The sequence below is a fragment of the Melitaea cinxia genome, chromosome 26, assembly GCF_905220565.1.
Source record: "Melitaea cinxia chromosome 26, ilMelCinx1.1, whole genome shotgun sequence".
Taxonomy (NCBI): Eukaryota; Metazoa; Arthropoda; class Insecta; order Lepidoptera; family Nymphalidae; genus Melitaea; species Melitaea cinxia.
The window spans coordinates 4,634,070-4,654,686 of record NC_059419.1 but is presented as its reverse complement, the minus strand read 5'-3'; the positions used below and the strand labels follow the sequence as shown (position 1 = coordinate 4,654,686).

At 35.9% G+C, this 20,617-nt stretch overlaps 1 protein-coding gene across 1 annotated transcript in view; it reads left to right on the top strand.

Moving 5' to 3' along the window:
- The window catches only part of LOC123666551 (twitchin), a 119,457-nt gene that overhangs the window by 59,109 nt on the left and 39,731 nt on the right, over window positions 1–20,617 (top strand). Inside the window, 34 exon segments of the mRNA XM_045600665.1 lie at window positions 274–409; window positions 927–1,051; window positions 1,586–1,742; window positions 2,394–2,591; window positions 3,020–3,279; window positions 3,734–3,884; window positions 4,110–4,391; window positions 4,864–5,004; window positions 5,149–5,307; window positions 5,473–5,611; window positions 6,275–6,438; window positions 7,058–7,371; window positions 7,717–7,984; window positions 8,343–8,503; window positions 9,060–9,201; window positions 9,750–9,858; window positions 10,202–10,406; window positions 11,079–11,346; window positions 11,814–11,974; window positions 12,305–12,449; window positions 12,951–13,103; window positions 13,736–13,864; window positions 14,395–14,585; window positions 14,979–15,093; window positions 15,297–15,492; window positions 15,735–15,953; window positions 16,332–16,533; window positions 16,979–17,123; window positions 17,828–17,959; window positions 18,168–18,381; window positions 18,701–18,854; window positions 19,259–19,495; window positions 19,809–20,023; window positions 20,353–20,572. Coding sequence (XP_045456621.1) covers window positions 274–409; window positions 927–1,051; window positions 1,586–1,742; window positions 2,394–2,591; window positions 3,020–3,279; window positions 3,734–3,884; window positions 4,110–4,391; window positions 4,864–5,004; window positions 5,149–5,307; window positions 5,473–5,611; window positions 6,275–6,438; window positions 7,058–7,371; window positions 7,717–7,984; window positions 8,343–8,503; window positions 9,060–9,201; window positions 9,750–9,858; window positions 10,202–10,406; window positions 11,079–11,346; window positions 11,814–11,974; window positions 12,305–12,449; window positions 12,951–13,103; window positions 13,736–13,864; window positions 14,395–14,585; window positions 14,979–15,093; window positions 15,297–15,492; window positions 15,735–15,953; window positions 16,332–16,533; window positions 16,979–17,123; window positions 17,828–17,959; window positions 18,168–18,381; window positions 18,701–18,854; window positions 19,259–19,495; window positions 19,809–20,023; window positions 20,353–20,572 — 6,207 coding nt within the window.

The following is a 20,617-nucleotide window of genomic DNA, read 5'->3' as shown; positions in this document are numbered from 1 at the left end:
ATATTGTTGGCCTTGATTTTCGCTTCAGGATTTTAGTCTCAATTTCCGCCCCAAGTCTGATTGTTATATTTGTATTTATAGGTGTATTATGTATATTTCTCTGTTTCACTATCAAGATACACTTTACCAGTCGGATAATTCTACTCTCAACTATTAAGTTAGTTGAGGTGACCTTAAGGGCCTAAATTTGGTCTCCACAAAAAGTCTCACGACATATCAGTAACTTACGTACTGGAAAAGATTTATCATAACAATTACTTTTGTTTTCAACAGACGCCAGAATGCAAAGCTCGTGTGCCAGATCTGAAAGAAGGCAACACATATCAGTTCCGTGTGAGAGCAGTCAACAAGGCCGGTCCCGGTGAGCCTGGGGAACCGACGCAGCCTCACGTCGCTAAGGCTAGATTCTGTAAGTGACCTTATATACACTCGATGTGACCCGCGGTTCCACCCGCGAACTTAACTTAGAGAAAAACGTAATAAAATATTTTTAAACGATTACTGTGCAGGTGAATTAATGCACGGCGCGACGGTCCTCGTTAATTTCGATTTTAAATCATATAAGCTATAAAAGTCAACGTTTATCTTCATAGAATTGCCTCGTTGATGATGTATTTTTCATTCGTAAGGATTCGTATGCCTGACTAATGCATTAAAATTAACTAGATTTTTTAGGTCAATTTTTTTAATGTATTATCTAATATACTAAATTTATTATAAATTATGTTTCATTCTATTATCAGTTCGGTGAAGAACGACTTAGGTTCGGATCTTCTTCCATTATAATGGGTTAACCTTAAGAGATAGATATATGCTGTCGCGTACTTTTTTTAGTACTTTTGGATAGCGATCAATTTCAATTTACCTTTGCAAATTGTTAGATCAACGTTAAATCAAATAATTAACTTATTTTAATGTTACTCCAGTGAAACCTCACATCAATCGCGACAAGATGATCGCTGTGCGTGTAAGAGCGGGTACCACTATCAAGTTAGACGTGGACATTAAGGGTGAACCTCCACCGACCAAGACCTGGACCTTCGCTAACAAGGTACTGATCTAATTATATCTTGTTAAGGAAACAACTATAACGCAGATTTATAAAAATAATCTTCTGGATAAAATACTGCCAAACATGTGTATATTTGACGACTCGTATTTATATTATTATATAATTTATATCTTATTTTTTTCTGAAATATAATAATAACATAATATATCAAAATAAAATATAGCCTATCTTTTAAGTTGGATCAAACTGCACACGGTGTGCAAATTTGACTAAAATCGGTTAAGTAGTTTAGGAGTCCATTGAGGACAAACATTGTGACACGAGATTTATATATATATAATAATAATAATTTAGTGCAGACATCAGTCCATATTTCCGTTAGTTACATTTTATCTTAAACTGTGTCAGATTCAATGATTGTGGCAAACATATTATATTAAATTAAAACAAAAATTCTAAATTAAAATGAAAGATTTAAATTTTTGTTTATACTATATTTAACGGAAAAAGTTTGATATGTAACCTGTTAATCAGTTTATGTATCTTTGTACTAAATATAGGTTTTTTGCCCAGGTTGTCGAAAACGGCCCAGGAATCAAACTGGAAAACGAGGATTACAATACAAAACTACAAATCTTCGAATCCTCGTGGAAGAACTCCGGTATCTACACATTGAAAGCAGAGAATGACTCTGGTGTAGATGAAGCTACTGTAGAGGTTACCGTTCTTGGTAAGTATTTTGTAGTTCTACACAGATCAGCCTATCTCAGTCCACTGCTGGACATAGGCCTCCACATGTTCGCGCCAAAAATGGCGTGAACTCATGTGTTTTGGCCATAGTCACCACGCTGGGCGGGCGGGTCGGTGACCGCATGGCTAGCTTTGTCGCACCGAAGACGCTGCTGCCCGTTTTCAGCCTGTGTATTTCAAAGCCAGCACTTGGATGGTTATCTTGCCATCGGTCGGCTTTAACAGTTTCAAGATGGTAGTGGAACTGTGTTATCGCTTAGTCGCCTCTTACGATACCCACGGGAAGAGAGGGGGTGGCTATATTATTTACTACTGTAACCACACAGCGAATTTTATAGTTCTAACCGCGGTCTAATGCACTTACATATTTTCGTCCTGATTTTCGTCAGGATGGAATTTTTATAATTTTCAAAATATCTTTTTTGTTTTTTTTTTGTTATTAATTAAAAAACTAAGACTGATCTTCATACTGCTTCTAAAACTGACAGAACTATCTTAAAAAACTTACCTTACCATAAAAAACTTTCTATGAAGCGAGGCTATAATGTTACCCTACTCGCCAATTCCGTGTAGCTAACTTTGTCTATATACACGTTTCCAAGGTGTAAACTATATTTTCTCCAACCCCCAGACAAGCCAGGCAAACCCGAAGGTCCTCTCGAAGTATCAGACGTCCACGCAGACCACGTCAAGTTATCCTGGAACAAACCGAAGCACACCGGTGGTCTCCCACTCAGTGCCTATATTGTTGAGAAAATGGACGTCATGACCGGCAAGTGGAGTCCCGCTGGTACCATCGACCCCGATGTCACTGAGGCTACCGTTACTGGTGAGAATTTTATATCTATGACCATCTGGCGAATTTTGTACATTTTTTTGTGTAAATATCATTTTTTTTAATTTTCTTTTATTCAAATCTGGTTCTGAGAATAAAGAACATAAAAAAATTATTCAATTTGTGCAGTGCTTTACAAGAAGTTATGTATTATCGTTTTTTTTTTATATATTTTATATAGATGATATTTTTTATTCTAAAAAAAAACATCATATCACAACGATTTTGTCAGTGTACAATATATTACAGTTTGAAATGAAATTATAATTACTGAACAAATTAGTTTAATTACTTAAATAAAATTGATATATCTAATTTGTGGAAATAGATATTTCTTTATGCCAAATACCCAAAATAATTCCAAAATAATTCCAAAATACCATAAAATTAGCAAAGACTAAAATGAAAAATATAATCTTTAGGCCTCGAAGCGGGTCGTACATACCAGTTCAGAGTAAAAGCTTTGAACGAGGAAGGCGAATCAGAACCACTAGAAACAGACCATGGTATACTTGCCAAGAATCCATACGATGTACCAGCGCCTCCTGGCCTGCCAGATATCGTGGATTGGGACGAAAAATCGGCAAAGCTTAAATGGGAACCTCCCATTAGGGATAACGGAGCTCCTATCACGGGATACATCATTGAAGTTATGGACAGAGATAGAGGAGAGTTTGTTAAGGTGAGTTTATTTGTTTGGTCAATTTTCTTATAAGTTATATAAAATATACTCTCTGAAAAACCTAAGCTTAATTTTTGCTATAAATTTGGTTTTATTAGAAAAGGTAAGGTGAGTAAACTTCGTCTAATTTAATTGGCTTAATTATGATATGAAGAGAGGCTAGATATGTTAAACTTCCTCTGAAATTATCAAAAATTAAAAGCCATTATTTTGTAGTTTGCTAATAATCTAGTTGGATTAAGCTTTAATCCTTCTCCTACATGGGGAAAGAGGCCTGTGCCCAGCAGTGGGGTATTACAGGTTGAAGCATAATAATCTAGTATTTAAAATTTTTCCCAAACACACATTTATTATTTAACATACAAAACCTAAACGACCTAACACTAATCTACTAGCCGTACTTTGAAACAAACATGATTGAGCCTGCGTGTTATTGTTGTTAATAATTGTGCAGGCCGCTGAAGTCCACGGCAATGTCTGTCAAGGCACAGTGTCTAAACTAGAGGAGGGAAACCAATATCAGTTCCGGGTACGTGCGATCAACAAGGCGGGTCAGTCCGAACCTTCGGAGAACACCACCTGGCACACTGCTAAGCCACGATTCTGTAAGTACCAGTATAGTATATCCAAAAAATAACCTTTGTATAGGTTTCTGAATTATCACTGTTATTTTTTGGAGTACTCCTTAAGAATCGATTTTCATGTCAGTAAATAATATGTCAGTAATACTTGAAATCCTCTGGAGTCAGATTTACTTCTGAAAAGAAAAATTTGATTGCTATAACAAAAAAAAAATTTTGTATAACAATTTATTTTCTCTTAACCAACAGTGAAGCCAAGAATCGATCGTACAAACCTGAACCCAATAACCGTGAAAGCTGGTCTACCGGTATCCCTCGACGTCAAGGTCTTTGGTGAACCACCAGCAACAGTCACCTGGCACTTCCAGGGACAAGAGTTATCCAATAGAGAAAATCTAGAGATTATCAATGTGGACTATAATACTAAGTTCCTCATGACCAAGAGTAAGAGAGCGAACAGTGGAAAATATGTCATCAAGGCGAAGAATGAGGTTGGAGAGGATGAAGCCGAAGTTGAAATTATAATTGTCGGTAAGTTTTTGATTTAATATATTTAGAAAACAATAAAGACAAGAGAATAGATATACCTACAGGTAAAATGTGTCAAAGACTTCGTGTCCAGAAAAATAATTGCTTGAAAAGGTAGAAAAATTCTGTCTAATACTAATAGTTAACTATTTTAGATATGTAACTTTTTTAGATATGTAACTATTTTAGATATTGTATTTGAATTATACTGTATTAACGTCAATTATTTCTTTAAACTTTGAATTGTAATTTTACAATTCATTTTTATGTTACCAATTTTAGCAATATGCTCAACATATATTGTTTTAAAGTTTGTTTAGTATTTATCGATAATTTTTGGAGATTCTTTGGTTGAAAGCCAAAGCAATTTTTTTCATGTCTGTTGGTCAAAACAAAGCGTCAATTGTCAATTGTCCCCTCAGTAATAAATATTAATAACAAAATTAAATTTTAAGAGCATGAATTTGTTCTCCAGGCAAACCATCCAAACCCAAGGGACCATTGGAAGTGGCAGATGTCACAAAGAACAGCTGTACATTGTCATGGCAGAAACCAGAAGATGACGGTGGTTCACCCATCGAATATTACGAGATTGAGAAACTTGATCCGCTTACTGGTAAGTTAGTCATAATATACACAGATAAAATTTAAGGCAATAGATGTAAATTTATATTCCATTTTCAACAACATTAAAAATAGTTACAACATATATTATAAAATTCATTTTATCATAAATTTCACACAATATTTTATTCTCTAGGTCAATGGATACCGTGTGGTACAGCCAAGGACACGAAAGCAAATGTGACCGGCTTACAAGAAGGCAAGCCTTACAAATTCCGTGTGAAGGCTGTCAACAAAGAAGGCGAGTCTGAGGAATTGGAGACTGAAAAGTCCATTATTGCCAAAAATCCATTCGGTGAGAATTATGATGATGTTTTATTACTTTTTTTGCGTAATTTGATTTTGATTGCGATTGGTGATTACATGTAATTCATAAAATTCTTTTTTTTTTTCCTCTTGAAGCATTTTATGATTTTATTTTGTTAGATGTTATTATAATTTTTTGTGATGATTCTTACAGACGAGCCCGGAAAACCCGGTCGTCCGGAACCAAGAAACTGGGACAAGGACTTTGTGGAATTGGAATGGAGCGCGCCTAAAGACGACGGTGGCGCCCCCATTACTGGATACATTATACAGAAGAGAGAAAAGGGTGGAAGGTATATTTATGGATACATATTTTCTTTGAATTTTGTACTGGACAACCTACCAACCAATTAATGTAGTGCGTGTAGGGGCCTAAAAAACCGACGGTTTGCGGATTCGATTCCCACTCGGGATGGATAATTGTATTTGTATAAATATTTGTTTCCGGTTTAGATGTTTGTACTTGTGGGTCTCCCCAACATGCGTCGGAGAGCACGTTACACAGTCACTCCGTTGTTATCATAAATACCTGATAGTGATCGATACTCATCGCAGGGAATACATCCGAATACACGCAGTTAGGCTGCGTGGTGGATTAAGCTCCAATTTTTCTCCTACGTGGAGAAAGAGGCCTATGCCCAGCAGTGGGATGTTACAAGCTGAATCCTCTTGATATAATCTTGATAGAGGGAAAATTTAAGCAGTAAAACTGTGAAACTAAGTAGTTTGATTTATATGTAATTTTATTTTAAAGATTAGTGAAACAAGCTATAAATTGAAATAAACAATTTTGTAGATAATATTCGTTGCAAATTGTTGAAAGTTACAGACCTAATACTTATTTTACGTCCAAAATTTAGACATAACATAGAATTTGCAGTAGCTTTATTCATTATAAAATCACTTTACTATAAAACTTTGTCATATACATAATAAGATGATTTTTCTCCCATCAGGACATGGCAAGACTGCCTTCGTACGTCAGGCGATAGGCCAACTGGTCGCGTGACTGACGTTGACGAGGGTCACGAGTACCAGTTCAGAGTTATAGCCCTTAACAAGGCTGGCCAATCTGAACCCTCAGAGCCCAGCAAGTCCGTCATTGCCAAACCTAGATTCTGTGAGTATTGATTTGATTTTTTTAATTACTTTTACGGCTACGGCTGGTTTTAGTAATTTATCTATCTCTGGTTTTGTGTGTCTCTGGTAATTTTGAAACTGGCCGTAGGTCGACAAACAAGCGTTTGGTCCAACTGATGGTAAATGGTAATCGTAGCCAATAGGCGCCTGCAACATCAGAATCATCTCAAGTGCATTGCCGACCCTATCCCGACACTCCAGGAGTTCCGGGCCACCTTACTCACCACAGGAACACAACAATACTTGAGAGTAGTATAGCTTAGCTGTAATCTGTAAGCTTGAGGCACTTCCCCAGTCGAGCTGCTCCTGATTTTGAGCAGAATATTTCTTGCTGTGAATTGTGTGTGTTGCTAACCTAACTCATTGAATTTGCTTGATTATGGTTATTATTAGAAAACTGGCGTTACTGGTTATATTCACCGATATTTGTAATAGTGTTGCCTGATGATAAAGACAGAACTTTTATTTTATTTATTTATCCTTCATTCTAATCTAGAATACAAACATGTGCAGAGTATTGTCACCAGAGGCCATTTGGGAAATCAATGGTTTTAATGTTTTATTTTTTATGCTTAATTAAAATTCCGCTTTTATTTTAGTGGCACCTAAAATCGACCGCAAATACCTCCAAAGCCGCAAGGTCAAAGTTGGACAAGTGCTCAAGTTGGAGGCTGATGTTAAGGGTGAGCCCGAACCGACAATCACATGGACCCTCAAGGATCAGACTCTTAAGAGTAATGACAGGCTGAAGATTGAGAATGCCGACTATCACACATCCTTCACACTACAGAAGTTGAAACGTGAGGATGGTGGTAAATATGTAGTGACAGCTAAGAATGACTCCGGTACCGATACCGTTGAAATTGAAATCACGGTGGTCAGTAAACCAGCTAAGCCGAAGGGACCTTTGAAGGTAAAAACTTTGGAAGATTTTGGAATTTTACATAAAAACTATGCTATATGAACAAAACAATATATGTATAAACATGAATATGATAGCTAAATCCTTAGATCAAAGTCATACAACAAGTTTCATGAACTCGCTTTTTATTTCAACAATGTTAGATTTGTCTAATAACTAACGCGCAATAGTATTTATAACTTCTTCTACTGTCGGTGGATGATATTTTCTCGTTTTCAAATAATCAAATCATTTTGATTATAATTTAATGCCTATGCTCTCAACTGATACATATGATTTATATTTCTAAAATTTTAGAAGAACTTTAAAAACATTTAATCTGAATCTTGCTTATAGGTGTCTGACGTAGTAGCAGATGGTTGCAAACTTAAATGGGAACCACCCGAAGACGATGGTGGCGAACCGGTAGAAAGCTACGTCGTTGAACGTATGGACACAGATTCAGGTCGCTGGGTACCAGTCTGCACTACAAAGACTCCTGAAGCTGATGTAACTGGTCTGAACGAGGGTAAAGACTACATGTTCAGGGTGAAGGCTGTCAACCCTGAGGGTGAGAGTGAGCCTCTTGTCACCGAAACTGCCACTACTGCTAAGAATCCATATGGTAAGTTATCTTGAAGTAAAATTTAGTTTTTATCACTTAGAAATACACAGGAATTATCGCCGTTTCTCTATTTTTCTGCAAGGTCATAAAAAGCACTTGCAAAGTAGAATAAGTATGAACAATAATAAAACATTAGTTGACTATTAGTTGGCTTAATGCTGTACAGTCAAAAAAAATTTGAATCAAAGAATCGATCGTAGTCACTTCAAATTGCATTATTTGTATTGGCATAGTTACGTCATTGTTTATACGTTTTCTCGACAGTAAATAAATTTTGGTCTCTTGAATCCAGGGTCTCATTTAATTGCATTATTTGTATAGGCATAGCTACATAATTTACACTTTTATCCATCAACAGGCGAACCTGACCCACCTGGCAAGCCAGAGTTCAAGGACTGGAGTGCGGACCACGTGGATCTCAAGTGGGAGAAACCGCTCAGCGATGGAGGTGCTCCCATCACTGCGTACATTGTTGAGAGGAAAGATAGAGACACCGGAAAATGGGTTAAAGCGGCTGAGGTGAGTAAATTCGCTATCCATCCATCCATATATCCATAAGCCTTTAAAAGTCCACTGCTGGACGTAGGCCTTTCTTTATTTTCGCAGCTCCGTCCGGTCCCGTGCCCTTGAAATCCAGCGGCTTCCCGCTGTATTACAAGGTTTCGTTTCTTTTGTAGACGATAAACTTTAAAACTCATGAATAAATTTAATATAGCAAGAGAAGTGTTTTTTAAAGAAGTTCCATTGGTCAATCGAAATTAAAATTAAACATTATTTTATTCGAGTAGGCATTTTATAAATTAAAGTTATATTTGTTTGTATTAAATCAATTATAGTCAGGTGTAGGTAAACCTACTGTTACCTAATCGTAGGGAAGAATCCTTGTCTTACCTTTACCTTTAAGATTGACAGCTAGCGTCTGTTGTAACTTTAACAAAAGGTTCATCACTAGACTTTTCTTCGATTAAGATAATACGTTAATCCAACTATGAGCCAATTTTACGTGTTAAGATTTTAACCTACTTGACTTTTAAATCCCCATTTTGTGCTGACCATTTTATTTTAATATTTAAAGGTACCTGGAAACAAGACAGAAGCTCGCGTTCCCGACTTGATTGAAGGCAAGACATATCAGTTCCGTGTGAAGGCGGTCAACAAGGCCGGTCCGGGCAAACCCTCCGCTGCCTCTGATAGCTTACTGGCTAAGGATAGATTTGGTAAGTTTTAACCCCAAAAAATAATAATATTAGAAATTAATCTAATTTTAATCTACCTGAAGTGCATAATTTAATCGATTAGCTAATTGACGCAATTGCATCCGATAGAAAATTTGGGTTATACTAATACTTGTAATGTTCATAATACGAAAAAGGTAAAATTAAGAGTTTTTAAATACTGAGCAGAAGTTCTGATTTTTTATATATTTTTGCCACTAACTTTCTGAAACTTAAATACGCTCGCTTCAGCCTGTAATGTGAAACTGCTGGGCATAGGCCTCTTTCCCCATATAGGAGAAGGACCAGAGCTTTATCCACCACGCTGCTCCAATGCGGGTTGGCGGATACTTAATGGCTTGATAGTCTATGAGTGTTAAAATAGTGACTCATCATACTAATTTAAAGTACGATTTAATTGATCAAGGGGCAAAGCTAAGCTAAGCGACAGCGCTGTCTATTTTCCTAAAGTGTATAGACGGACGACTGTTCTTATATAGTTATAATTACGTATGTGTAATAATTATTAATAAATGATGAATATTTTACAGCCCCGCCGAAGATCGATCGCACTAACATGCGTGACCTTACACTAAAGGCCGGTCAGATCATCAGGTTGGACGTCAAGGTCACTGGTGAACCTCCACCGAGCAAGACATGGCAAGTTGTGTTCTTACAATAAAATCAATATAGCATAATATTTTTTTTAATTAAGGCTTACGTACTAAGGCATCTATATAAAATGTCACTTGCTTATGGTGCTAGATTACGTTGTAGACCATATGTAATATGACATGTTGTATGTATATGGTGTTCGTATACGTCTAGTATTAAAAAAATTGACCTTCATAAAAGATGTTAAGCAGATAGAGGTACTAAAGAATGTATAGGCCATACTAAAATTATTTTGGACCTATTGTCTGTCAGTCTGTTACCTAGAAACAACCAGATTACTTTTACTTAGATTTTACTGATTGTTGACAATAAATCTCCATTTTGTCAGGTTCCAAAACAAAGAGCGTCTGTCCACTCGAGACGACCTCACGGTAGACGTAGAAGACTACAGGACGAAGCTCTCAGTAATGGTCGCTACCCGCAAACACAGTGGTACATATGTGCTAAAGGCTGAGAATAGTAGCGGTAAAGATGAGGCTAGCATACAAGTGATCGTACTCGATGTACCTGCCAAGCCTGAAGGACCGCTTAAGGTAAATTAAATGTATTGTAAATATGATGTAAATGTTTATTTAAAATTTAAAATTAACATCTGATATAAGGCTCTGAATAGTCCATTTCTTTGTGAAACATCATGCATTACGCTTAGAATTAGGCCATTTATTACTTAAGACTAGAAGATCAACAGTACTGTGACAGCCTAGTAAACTTCGGACAAAGTTCGCTGACAGTATTAATACGACATAATTTCAAAACCATCGATATATCGAATTTATATTCCAAATCGGTTGTAGCTTCACTTTTCCCCTATAATTGATTCCTTAAAAATAAATTTAATTTCTAATTTTTAAAATGACAATGCTAAAGTACGTTTGGAGCCCACTTGAATGAAGTACTTTTTGATTTTTATTTTCTGATTTTGAAACAAAAATGGCATCCGGCATAATGGTAAACCATTACTTTAATGAAGAAAAAGGCAATATTTTCTTTAAAGCATAACCGTTTGGACATAATTTTAGTATAACTAACTAAATTTATCAATTTTTTTAAGATATTCGATTATAGTATCAATAAGCCGTAAATTTAAACATTACTTTTACTTGGGAATTACACAGAATATGTCAAAATTATAAAACAACATAGTTTGATCGCTAAATATATAGTCCAAACAGATTTCAACTAATCCTTTAAAACCAATATTCTAGATATCAGACGTCCACAAGGAAGGCTGTACATTGAAATGGAACGCACCATTAGACGATGGTGGTGCTCCAATCGACCACTATTTGGTAGAGAAACTTGATACCGAAACTGGAAGGTGGTTACCAGCCATGAAAACCAAGGAACCTAAGGCGGAAATAGAAAACTTGGTGCCAGGACACGAATACAAGTTCAGAGTGTCCGCAGTTAATAATGAGGGTGTTTCTGAACCTTTGGAAGGCGAACAGTCGATTATCGCCAAGAATCCATTCGGTATGTTTATGTTTTTAAACGTGAAAACACATTTCTAAACAATCTCGTGTAAAATAAATCAAGTAAAATACCCATTGTAGTTTAACTTTCCGCTTGCGGCTTTGACCTTGTAAATGACACGATGATGTTTCTGTTAAATTATAACTTGTATCACTTACTAATGATGAAGAATCCTACTGGTGAAAGAATTTTTTATTCATTACGAACAACAAAAAATAAAAAATAGAAACACAAAACTTTCCTCCTTATATTAACACAGAGATAAAGACTAAAGTATCTTAATTAATTTGACAATAGGCAAAAGATAGCTTCCAAATGAAATCTATATTAGATCCGTTCATAATCAACGTAAAGAAAAAAGTCCATTTAGTCCATAAGTATTAATTCTTGCCACCTTAACAATATGACTTATTTACATGCTTTATAATGGTAATATTATTAAATCGAGTATGGTTTTAAATCAACAGACGAACCTGGCAAGCCCGGTACACCTGAAATCGTGGACTGGGACAAAGATCACGTGGACCTCAAATGGACCAAACCCATCAAAGACGGCGGCGCTCCTATTACTGGCTACATCATTGAGAAGAGGGAGGTCGGATCGCCTAAGTGGGTGAAGGCTTGTGAGGTTTGTGGCCATATGTATTTATATTTTAATATACAACTTTTTGTTGGGTTCTCTGGCAACACCTATGGTGGTATTCTATATTTTTAATAGATAGTAATTTTTTTTTAATTAGAGTTGGTTTTGGTGGTACATTGACTATGTCTAAATGTATGAAGCTAAAAAATAGTCTTTAATATACTCTATCTGATTTTTTATAAATATAAGTTTTCAAAGTTTGTTTAAAATTAATAACCACAAAAATCTCAGACAATTTTAGACGAATTGGCAAATTAAATGTAGTATTATAGTAATACTATTAAATTATACCTAAATGATGTTTTTCTGTCAAAGGTTGGTCCAAACGACAATGAGAAGGCGACAGTACCGAACCTAGATGAGGGAACGGAGTACGAGTTCCGAGTAAAGGCAGTTAATGAGGCCGGCCCTGGAGAACCCAGCGACGCTAGCAAGTCTGTCACTTGCAAGCCTAGGAGACGTGAGTATTACGCCGAAACACACCACACACATGTCACATTCGTTAACGTTATACTTTATGAAGCTACAATAGCGTGCAAATAATGTGACAAAGATTATTGGCGTCACAAAAAGTTTGCACTCACCGTAAATTATCAAATATTTTTCATTCAATTTTTCTTGATAATATTTAATAAGACTCATTGAGCGCGCTGAATATACATTATTATGGCCCTAAAAATTAATACTTTAAAAAAAGTTAGTCGGAAGTATTCATGTACAAAAAGTTAGTTCCCATAAAGGAATTATGTATATATTATTATATACATTATGTCGGTTTCAAATTATATATTATTCAAAAAGAGAAAGGAAAAAGATTATTATGGATTTACCATACACGTCTACATATATTAAATAATTACTTAATGTCCATAGCAGACAGGGGAAAGGCTATTGTGGACCTACCAGACACATCTACATAATATTAATTTTAATTATTCAATTAAATAAATCTCATATACAGTGGCTCCAAAGATCGATCGTCGTAATCTCCGCGCTATACACGTTCGTGAAGGCGAACCAATCGCTCTCGATGTCAAAGTCTCTGGCGAGCCCGCTCCGGACGTCACGTGGACACTTAATGGAAAGTCTGTTAGCAGTGGCAACGGACTGAAATGTATGTTTTTTTTTACTTTACTGTACTAAAATAAGTATTATAAAGTAATTTTTCCGAATAGTCGCATTAAAAGACTGAACTTATTTTTTTTTATCTGTATCGTATATTGATTGGTAGGTTTATTTATTTATACGTGTCTATCATAGTAGTCAGTAGTTCATTTACAATTTTCAAGTTTTAAATTTATCGTAATATCAAAATCAGTAAAAAGATATTTTATAAGGCATATTAAATGTCTTATGATATAAACACTCAAATGCAATTTTAAATGTAATGTTGAGTCTATCGTATTTTTACGTACCATAATGTCATTATATGAAAAAGTTGTTCTACTAAGTTTAACATCAAAATTTATTGTTTTTTTTTTTATCGAATTTTATCGAATTAAGCCCAGAAGCCACAAACGTTCTGGCGTTAAGACAAAGTTTGTTATATCTTCAGCAGCGTCTTCGGTACGACAAAGCCAGTACTGCGGTCACCAACCCGCCTGCCCAGCGTGGTGACTATGGGCAAAACACATGAGTTCACGTTATTTTTGGCGTAAACTTGTGGAGGCCTATGTCCAGCAGTGGACTGTATAGGCTGTAATGATGATGATGATTTTATATCTTAATTGATGTATTTTTGTTCAGTGGTGAACGTGCCTTACCTAAGCAAGTACCAACACTCGAGCCCACGTCGTAAGGACTCGGGCACGTACAAGATAACAGCTACCAACAAGTATGGACAGGACACCGCTGAGTTAGAGATCACAGTTACTTGTGAGTACTCGTTTATTTATATCATGTTTAGAAGGTTGTAATGCAGGAAAGGATAAAATTGAAACAAATTGTATTGCAAGAAACATCATCCTCTATTCACAGTAGCATGGGTGCAAAAAAAGGTATATAAGATAAAATTTACAGTTTCATTGTTATTAAACGTAACAACGATTGTTTAACTAGAAACAACACCGTTAGCTGACGGTGTAACTTTCAAGATGACTAAAAATTTACGTTATTGATACTATATTGCAGTAGACTTGCTTGTCAATGCTTTCAATTCCAAAAAAGATGGGCTTAAATTTATTCACCATCAAAATTAACTTCAATATTTCACTGCAAAGCTAGACAGACTATCTTCACAAACTTTCAGTTTTACTTATGATTTTGTCTTTCATACCCAGAAAAGGCTGTGTTTTGCTGGCAAGACAATTTACACAAACGTTATATCTAAAATATCATATTAAAATCAGAATCACCCGCATGAATTTTTGTGCAGATTTTTTTCTAAAACGTCCATTACTCTCCAGCCAAACCTGACAAACCAGAAGGGCCACTGGAAGTATCAGATATCCACAAAGACGGTTGCACGCTTAAGTGGAAGAGACCCAAGGATGATGGTGGAGAGCCAATTGAGGCTTATGTCGTTGAGAAATATGACCCGGAAACTGGTGCTTGGATGCCAGTTGGAAAGACCATCGGCAACGTTCCAGAAATGGAGGTTGGTGGCCTAATATTATATAAATAAAATGTCACTTTTAACGATCTTCAGTAAACAGGGAAAAATTTAGTTGTTTTTGAACGGAACAACTACGTTTTCGTAAAAAATATTTTCGAAATCCATACTTTGTTCATTAATTATTTTGTTTTCGAGTCAGATGGCTTGCTTTTTAGATTGGTTCCAAGAAAGAAAATCAAATATAAATAACTACCTGTCACCACATAAACCAAGAGCTTAGCTGTAAAATCAAAGTTACAAACTCTATAGTTTTTGTCTAAACGATTAAACACGACATTTTAATTTGATCGTTACATTTTCGTATATTAACTATTCTTCCACAAAGCACATTATTAATAATTGAAGTATATTTAAAATAATGTAATATAAAAACAGGTCGATGGCTTGATCCCCGGTCACGAATACAAGTTCCGTGTAAAGGCGGTCAACAAGGAAGGCGAATCGGAACCACTTGAAACATTTGGTTCTATTGTCGCCAAAGATCCCTTCAGTAAGTACATTATCTTAGTTTAAATATCTATTTAGGTAAATAATAATAATAATTATAATAATTTAGTCACAAAAGTGGCTTAACATTCTTGGTGGTACTTAAGGGATTTTTTTTGCTGTTTGTTTGCTTTTTCATGTTAAGTGAACATAAGTAGGTACATATACCAAGTAAAATCTCAACTAATCATCATAATACTTCCCCAGCCGTCCCAGACGCGCCGTCGACCCCCGTACCAGACGACTGGTCGGCTACTCACTGTGACCTCAAATGGGAAGCGCCTGTATCGGATGGCGGGTCACCCGTCATTGGTTATATCATTGAGAAGAAGGACAAGTACAGTCCCCTATGGGAAAAGGCAGTGGAGACCCACACGCCTGTGCCTGCTGCTACTGTTAATGGGTACCTTATTTTTTATGGTTGTAAACTGTCTTTCGTACAAAAAAAACACTTATTAAACTTTTCTATTATACTGATTACTTAGATGAGACATCTAAAAGAAAAATATTACGGAGCCGAAATATTTTTAGATACATTTTTGGGTATTTTCGACATGTCTAAGTAGTAACTGTTTTTACATTCTGGCTAATCAAAATTATAAGCCATATCTACATATATATTAATCTCTGATTCTCTTCCCACAGTTTAATCGAAGGAAACGAATATCAGTTCCGCGTGATCGCTGTGAACAAAGCCGGTCAGAGCAAGCCCTCAGATGCCAGTAAGACATTCATCGCCAAGCCTAGATTCCTGGCACCGAAGATCGACAGAAGACACCTTCGGGATGTTACATTGTCTGCTGGATCTACCTTGAAGCTGGAGGCTGCTATCACTGGAGAACCAGCCCCAGCGGTAGAATGGAGGTAGGTGTTATTTTATTTGAAGATAAGAAAAAAAATTTGAGTTACCTATATTTTGAAAATTTAAAAAAAATGTCGAAAACTGCGTTATTTTAACTATAATCAAATAATAAAAAAGTACCTGTCATATTCTTCATTTAAATGATTTTCACAAATATTTTCCTCAATCGTGTGACATGTCGTTGTTTCGCCATCTTACTTGAATTTGTCTGACAGTGCTGCCAACCTCCTTCTCAACCACAAACTTTCTTTTTCGTCCTACTGACTCTTGACTATCTCCACCATATATATTTCCTTTATTTATAATTTTAAGTACGCAACATATTCACGGTTTACTACTAGAAACATCTGTGCTAAAAAAACCTTCATTTAATTTATCAGATATCAAAACATGCCACTCCGACCGTCCAAGGCGGTCACAATCGACAGTCCGGACTACTTCACGAAGTTGGTAGTACGTCCAGTACGAAGAGACGACACTGGAGAGTACACAGTCACTGCAGTCAATTCCAGTGGAAAAGACACCGTGACCATCAATGTCTTGGTCACTGATAAGCCCAACAAGCCTGAAGGACCAATTCAGGTTTGTTTCTTTTTATAGTCAAACCTGTGGTATACTAAGATAAAACATTTTCATGATCTGATTAGCGTGTTCTAAATTCAAAATTTGTCTCAGTAATAAATACATTGTGTTTTTAGTATAATATCTGGGAAAAAGTTCACGGACATTGAATATTTCTGATTCTACGTACCGCGATTTTCATTTGAAACTCGTGTTTAATGTTATTTTGCGAATAGGCCGTTATGATCTATCCACCTTTTTGCGTTTTTTTCGTTCGCTGTTCGTGTAATTCTGATATTAGGTAAAAGGAGGTAAATCCTATAGAATCAAAATATTCGGCAAATTATAATATGGGTATTTTGAAAAACTAATTGAAATACCCCAAGTTTACTACGTTTTACCCCAAGTTACACGTTTTTACTACGATTGTTTTTAACGTTTTATAGCTCTAATAATCTATTTCTAGATCTCAGATGTTCATAAGGACGGTTGCACACTGAAGTGGAAGCGACCAAAAGACGATGGTGGAGCACCAATCGAATACTACCAAGTGGACAAACTGGACACTGAAACCGGTGTCTGGGTGCCTTGCGCCAGATCTGATGAGCCTCGTGAGTATATTTATAACTGCACATAATAAGGTAGGGCATAGCAGGAAATATCCTGTGCAAAATCTGGAGCAGTCCGACTGGGGAAATAATTTGACCTTACAGAAGATCACAGCTGAATTATACTGCTCTCATGTAGTGTTGCGTGAGGGTCTGTGGTGAGTGAGGTGACCAGAGCTCCTGAGAGGGGGGGGGGATTTGGAATAGGGTCAGCAACGTGCTTGCGATGCTTCTGATGTTGCAGGCATCCATAGGCTACGGTAACCGCGTTTATTTGTAAATACGATTACATTTGTAAAACTACCCACAATATAAGGAATTTTAAGTACGTTTTGTCGTTATATTGTACACACGGTGCTAAGGGGCCTTGATAAGCCTCAATTTTTTTTTTAATTGGCTTTAGGTCGGCTAACGTCCAGTTTTTCAAGATAGTCAAAGGTGAAAATTAGAGTTAGTAATTTAGATTTATAGAGTGACATTATAGTGACATTTTAAATTTTTTAAATTGAAAAAGTGTGAAAACTGACCAACATATGTAGAGTAGATTTGTCAAATTGTCAAAAAGGATTTTCAAACTTTTTTATACTTTGTGCGTTTACAAAAACTGATTTGTGATTGGGAGCTCCCTTTGAGCCCATAAGCACTTATGTTAGAATATTCCGCAAATATAAACATTTTATCATAGTTAACAAAAAAAATTTTATCAGGTTGCGAGGTAACGGGACTGACGCCTGGAAAGGAGTACATGTTCCGTGTGTCCGCTGTCAACTCAGAAGGGGAGTCTGAACCGCTGGTGTCTGAGGAGAAGATCGTTGCTAAGAATCCATTCGACGAGCCTGGTATGTATTTGGTTGAATAATTTAATGATTTGCTATAACTATAGCACTATCTTAAAATATATTTTTTAATTCTAACCACTATTTCTTGAGATTAGTATTTTCAAAGATACTAACAAAGAAATCCAGTTTCATAATACAATATTAGTATAGATTTATTATTATTATTACTTTCTTAAGTACTAAATTAATTACTCGTTACCAATCTCAGGAGCGCCAGGTACCCCATCAGTCACAGACTGGGACAAAGATCATGTGGACCTCAAATGGGCTCCCCCTCAATCAGACGGTGGGGCTCCCATTGAAGGCTATATTGTAGAGAAGAAGGATAAGTTCGGTAACTGGGAGAAAGCTCTAGAAGTACCTGCAGATAAGACCACATGCACTGTTCCTGACTTGATCGAAGGACAAACTTATGAATTCCGGTGAGATTCTGCTTTTTATTTCTTTTAGATTCTAATTTGAAAATTGTTTTTCAATTATGTTTCACTCTGGAACTTGACTAGAATTTGATTAATTATTATAATAAAAATTGGCGAGATTTAATAATAGCAACTTCGTGATTCCATAACCCTCAAACGTTTCTCTCGTCAATATTATATTAACTATTTTATATTGTTTGAAAAAACTCTCTTCGAAGTACGAAACGTACTTCTTTCAAAGTACGAGACTCAAATTTTTTTATGTGGTTTACGTACACTTATTACTCGATAAATATTTTTTACCATAAAAATTTTTTTACAGCGTTCGCGCAGTAAACAAGGCAGGACCAGGAGTTCCAAGCGACAGTACACACCCAATAGTCGCTAAACCCAGAAATCTGGCGCCGAAGATTGACAGGACCAACTTAATTGACATCAAGATCAAGGTCGGACAGAAGTTCGGCTTCGATGTTAAGGTGAGAGGAGCTTACTATTTGTAAATGTTCTTGAGTTATGAGTTTTTTTTATAATAGTACTAGTTGATTTGATAGGCGTTGTTCTTACTGTATAGCGAATCGTATAACACGTGAAGTTTAAAAAATAATTCTGGATAAGGGAAGCCCTAATTACCTAACCTACGGACATACCTTCTAAACATACTCAAAAACATTCATTAAAAACTGTCGAGATAATTTGGGAGGAGTGCGACTACAAACAATTGTGACACAAGATTTTTATATATTAGATTATTAGATGTGTTATCTTTTGTTTTCTTCGTATGGATTAATTCTATTATTTTAACAAAAAGAAAAATTTAACTCATCAAACCTCGAAACTAAAATCCGATAATACTGATTGTAAATTACATGTTCTATAACAGGTCACTGGTGAACCGATGCCAGAAACTAAATGGTACCTCGGCAAGAGGGAAGTTAAGTCAGGCGGCGAGATGAAAGTCCAACACTCAGATTATAACACTAAGATTCAATGCAAGGCTGCCACTCGAGCTGATAGTGGAAGATACACCATAACAGCTGAGAATTGTAATGGCAAAGATGTGGCTGAAGTTGAAGTCATCGTGCTTAGCGTACCCAGTCCGCCTGGTGGACCTCTTAAGGTAATTAATTAACATATTACTTGTTTTGTGTACAACATTAATAATATGAAACGGTGTCGAATTTTATGCTGACTTTTTATACTCGAATACCACCAAGAACTGAAAATTATAGTGTGAGGTATAAATTGATATTTATTACTTACATGTTATAAGTTAGTCAAATCTTATACCATAGCAAAAAATTATAAAAGAATTTTGGAGTATCAAATGATCAAAATGTAGTACGAAAATTTTAAGGAAAGAAATATTGGCAATAATTTGCCATTAATATTATGCTACATTATTTTTGCTTACGGTGTTTTTAAATTTTCAGGTATCCGACGTTCACGCCAACGGCGCCAAATTGTCATGGAACCCACCTGCTGATGATGGTGGTCAACCCATAGAGAAATACATCGTGGAGCGTATGGATGAAGCCACGGGCAGATGGGTGACCGCTGGAGAGACGGACGGACCTCAGACCAACTTAGCTGTAGATGGATTACAGCCTGGACACAAGTACAAGTTCAGGGTCCGTGCTGTTAATAGGTCAGTTTTTTTTTTAATGTATATTCTTATATGATATATGTGATTTATAATTGTTAATATTATATTAGCAAAAATACAACTCTGATAAAAATGAATTCACGAGAAGTCAAATTTTAAAAAATTAAAAAAAAAATCAAGTGTAAAGAACTAAAACATCTTTGTTAGTAGAATTATCATATTTTCAGATCATCATAAATGATATATAGTCATATAAGGTTAGTCACTGTACAGATAAACTAAGCTGTTATTTTATCTTGGGTACTTTTTTTTACAAAACATTTTACTATACAGAAATATATTATTAAAACATTATGTTTTCTTCATACCAGGCAAGGTAAATCTGAACCTCTTACAACACCACACGCTACTGAGGCTAAGAATCCGTTCGACGTTGCCGGAAAGCCGGGAACGCCTAAGATCAAGGACTTTGACAGGGACTTTGTTGAATTGGAATGGACCAGGCCAGACACAGACGGTGGAGCACCGATCACTGGATACGTCATTGAAAAGAAAGACAGGTTTGCACCTGACTGGGAAGAATGTGCACAGGTAAGATTAACTACATTTAAGAAAACACTGGGTATCTATGAAACT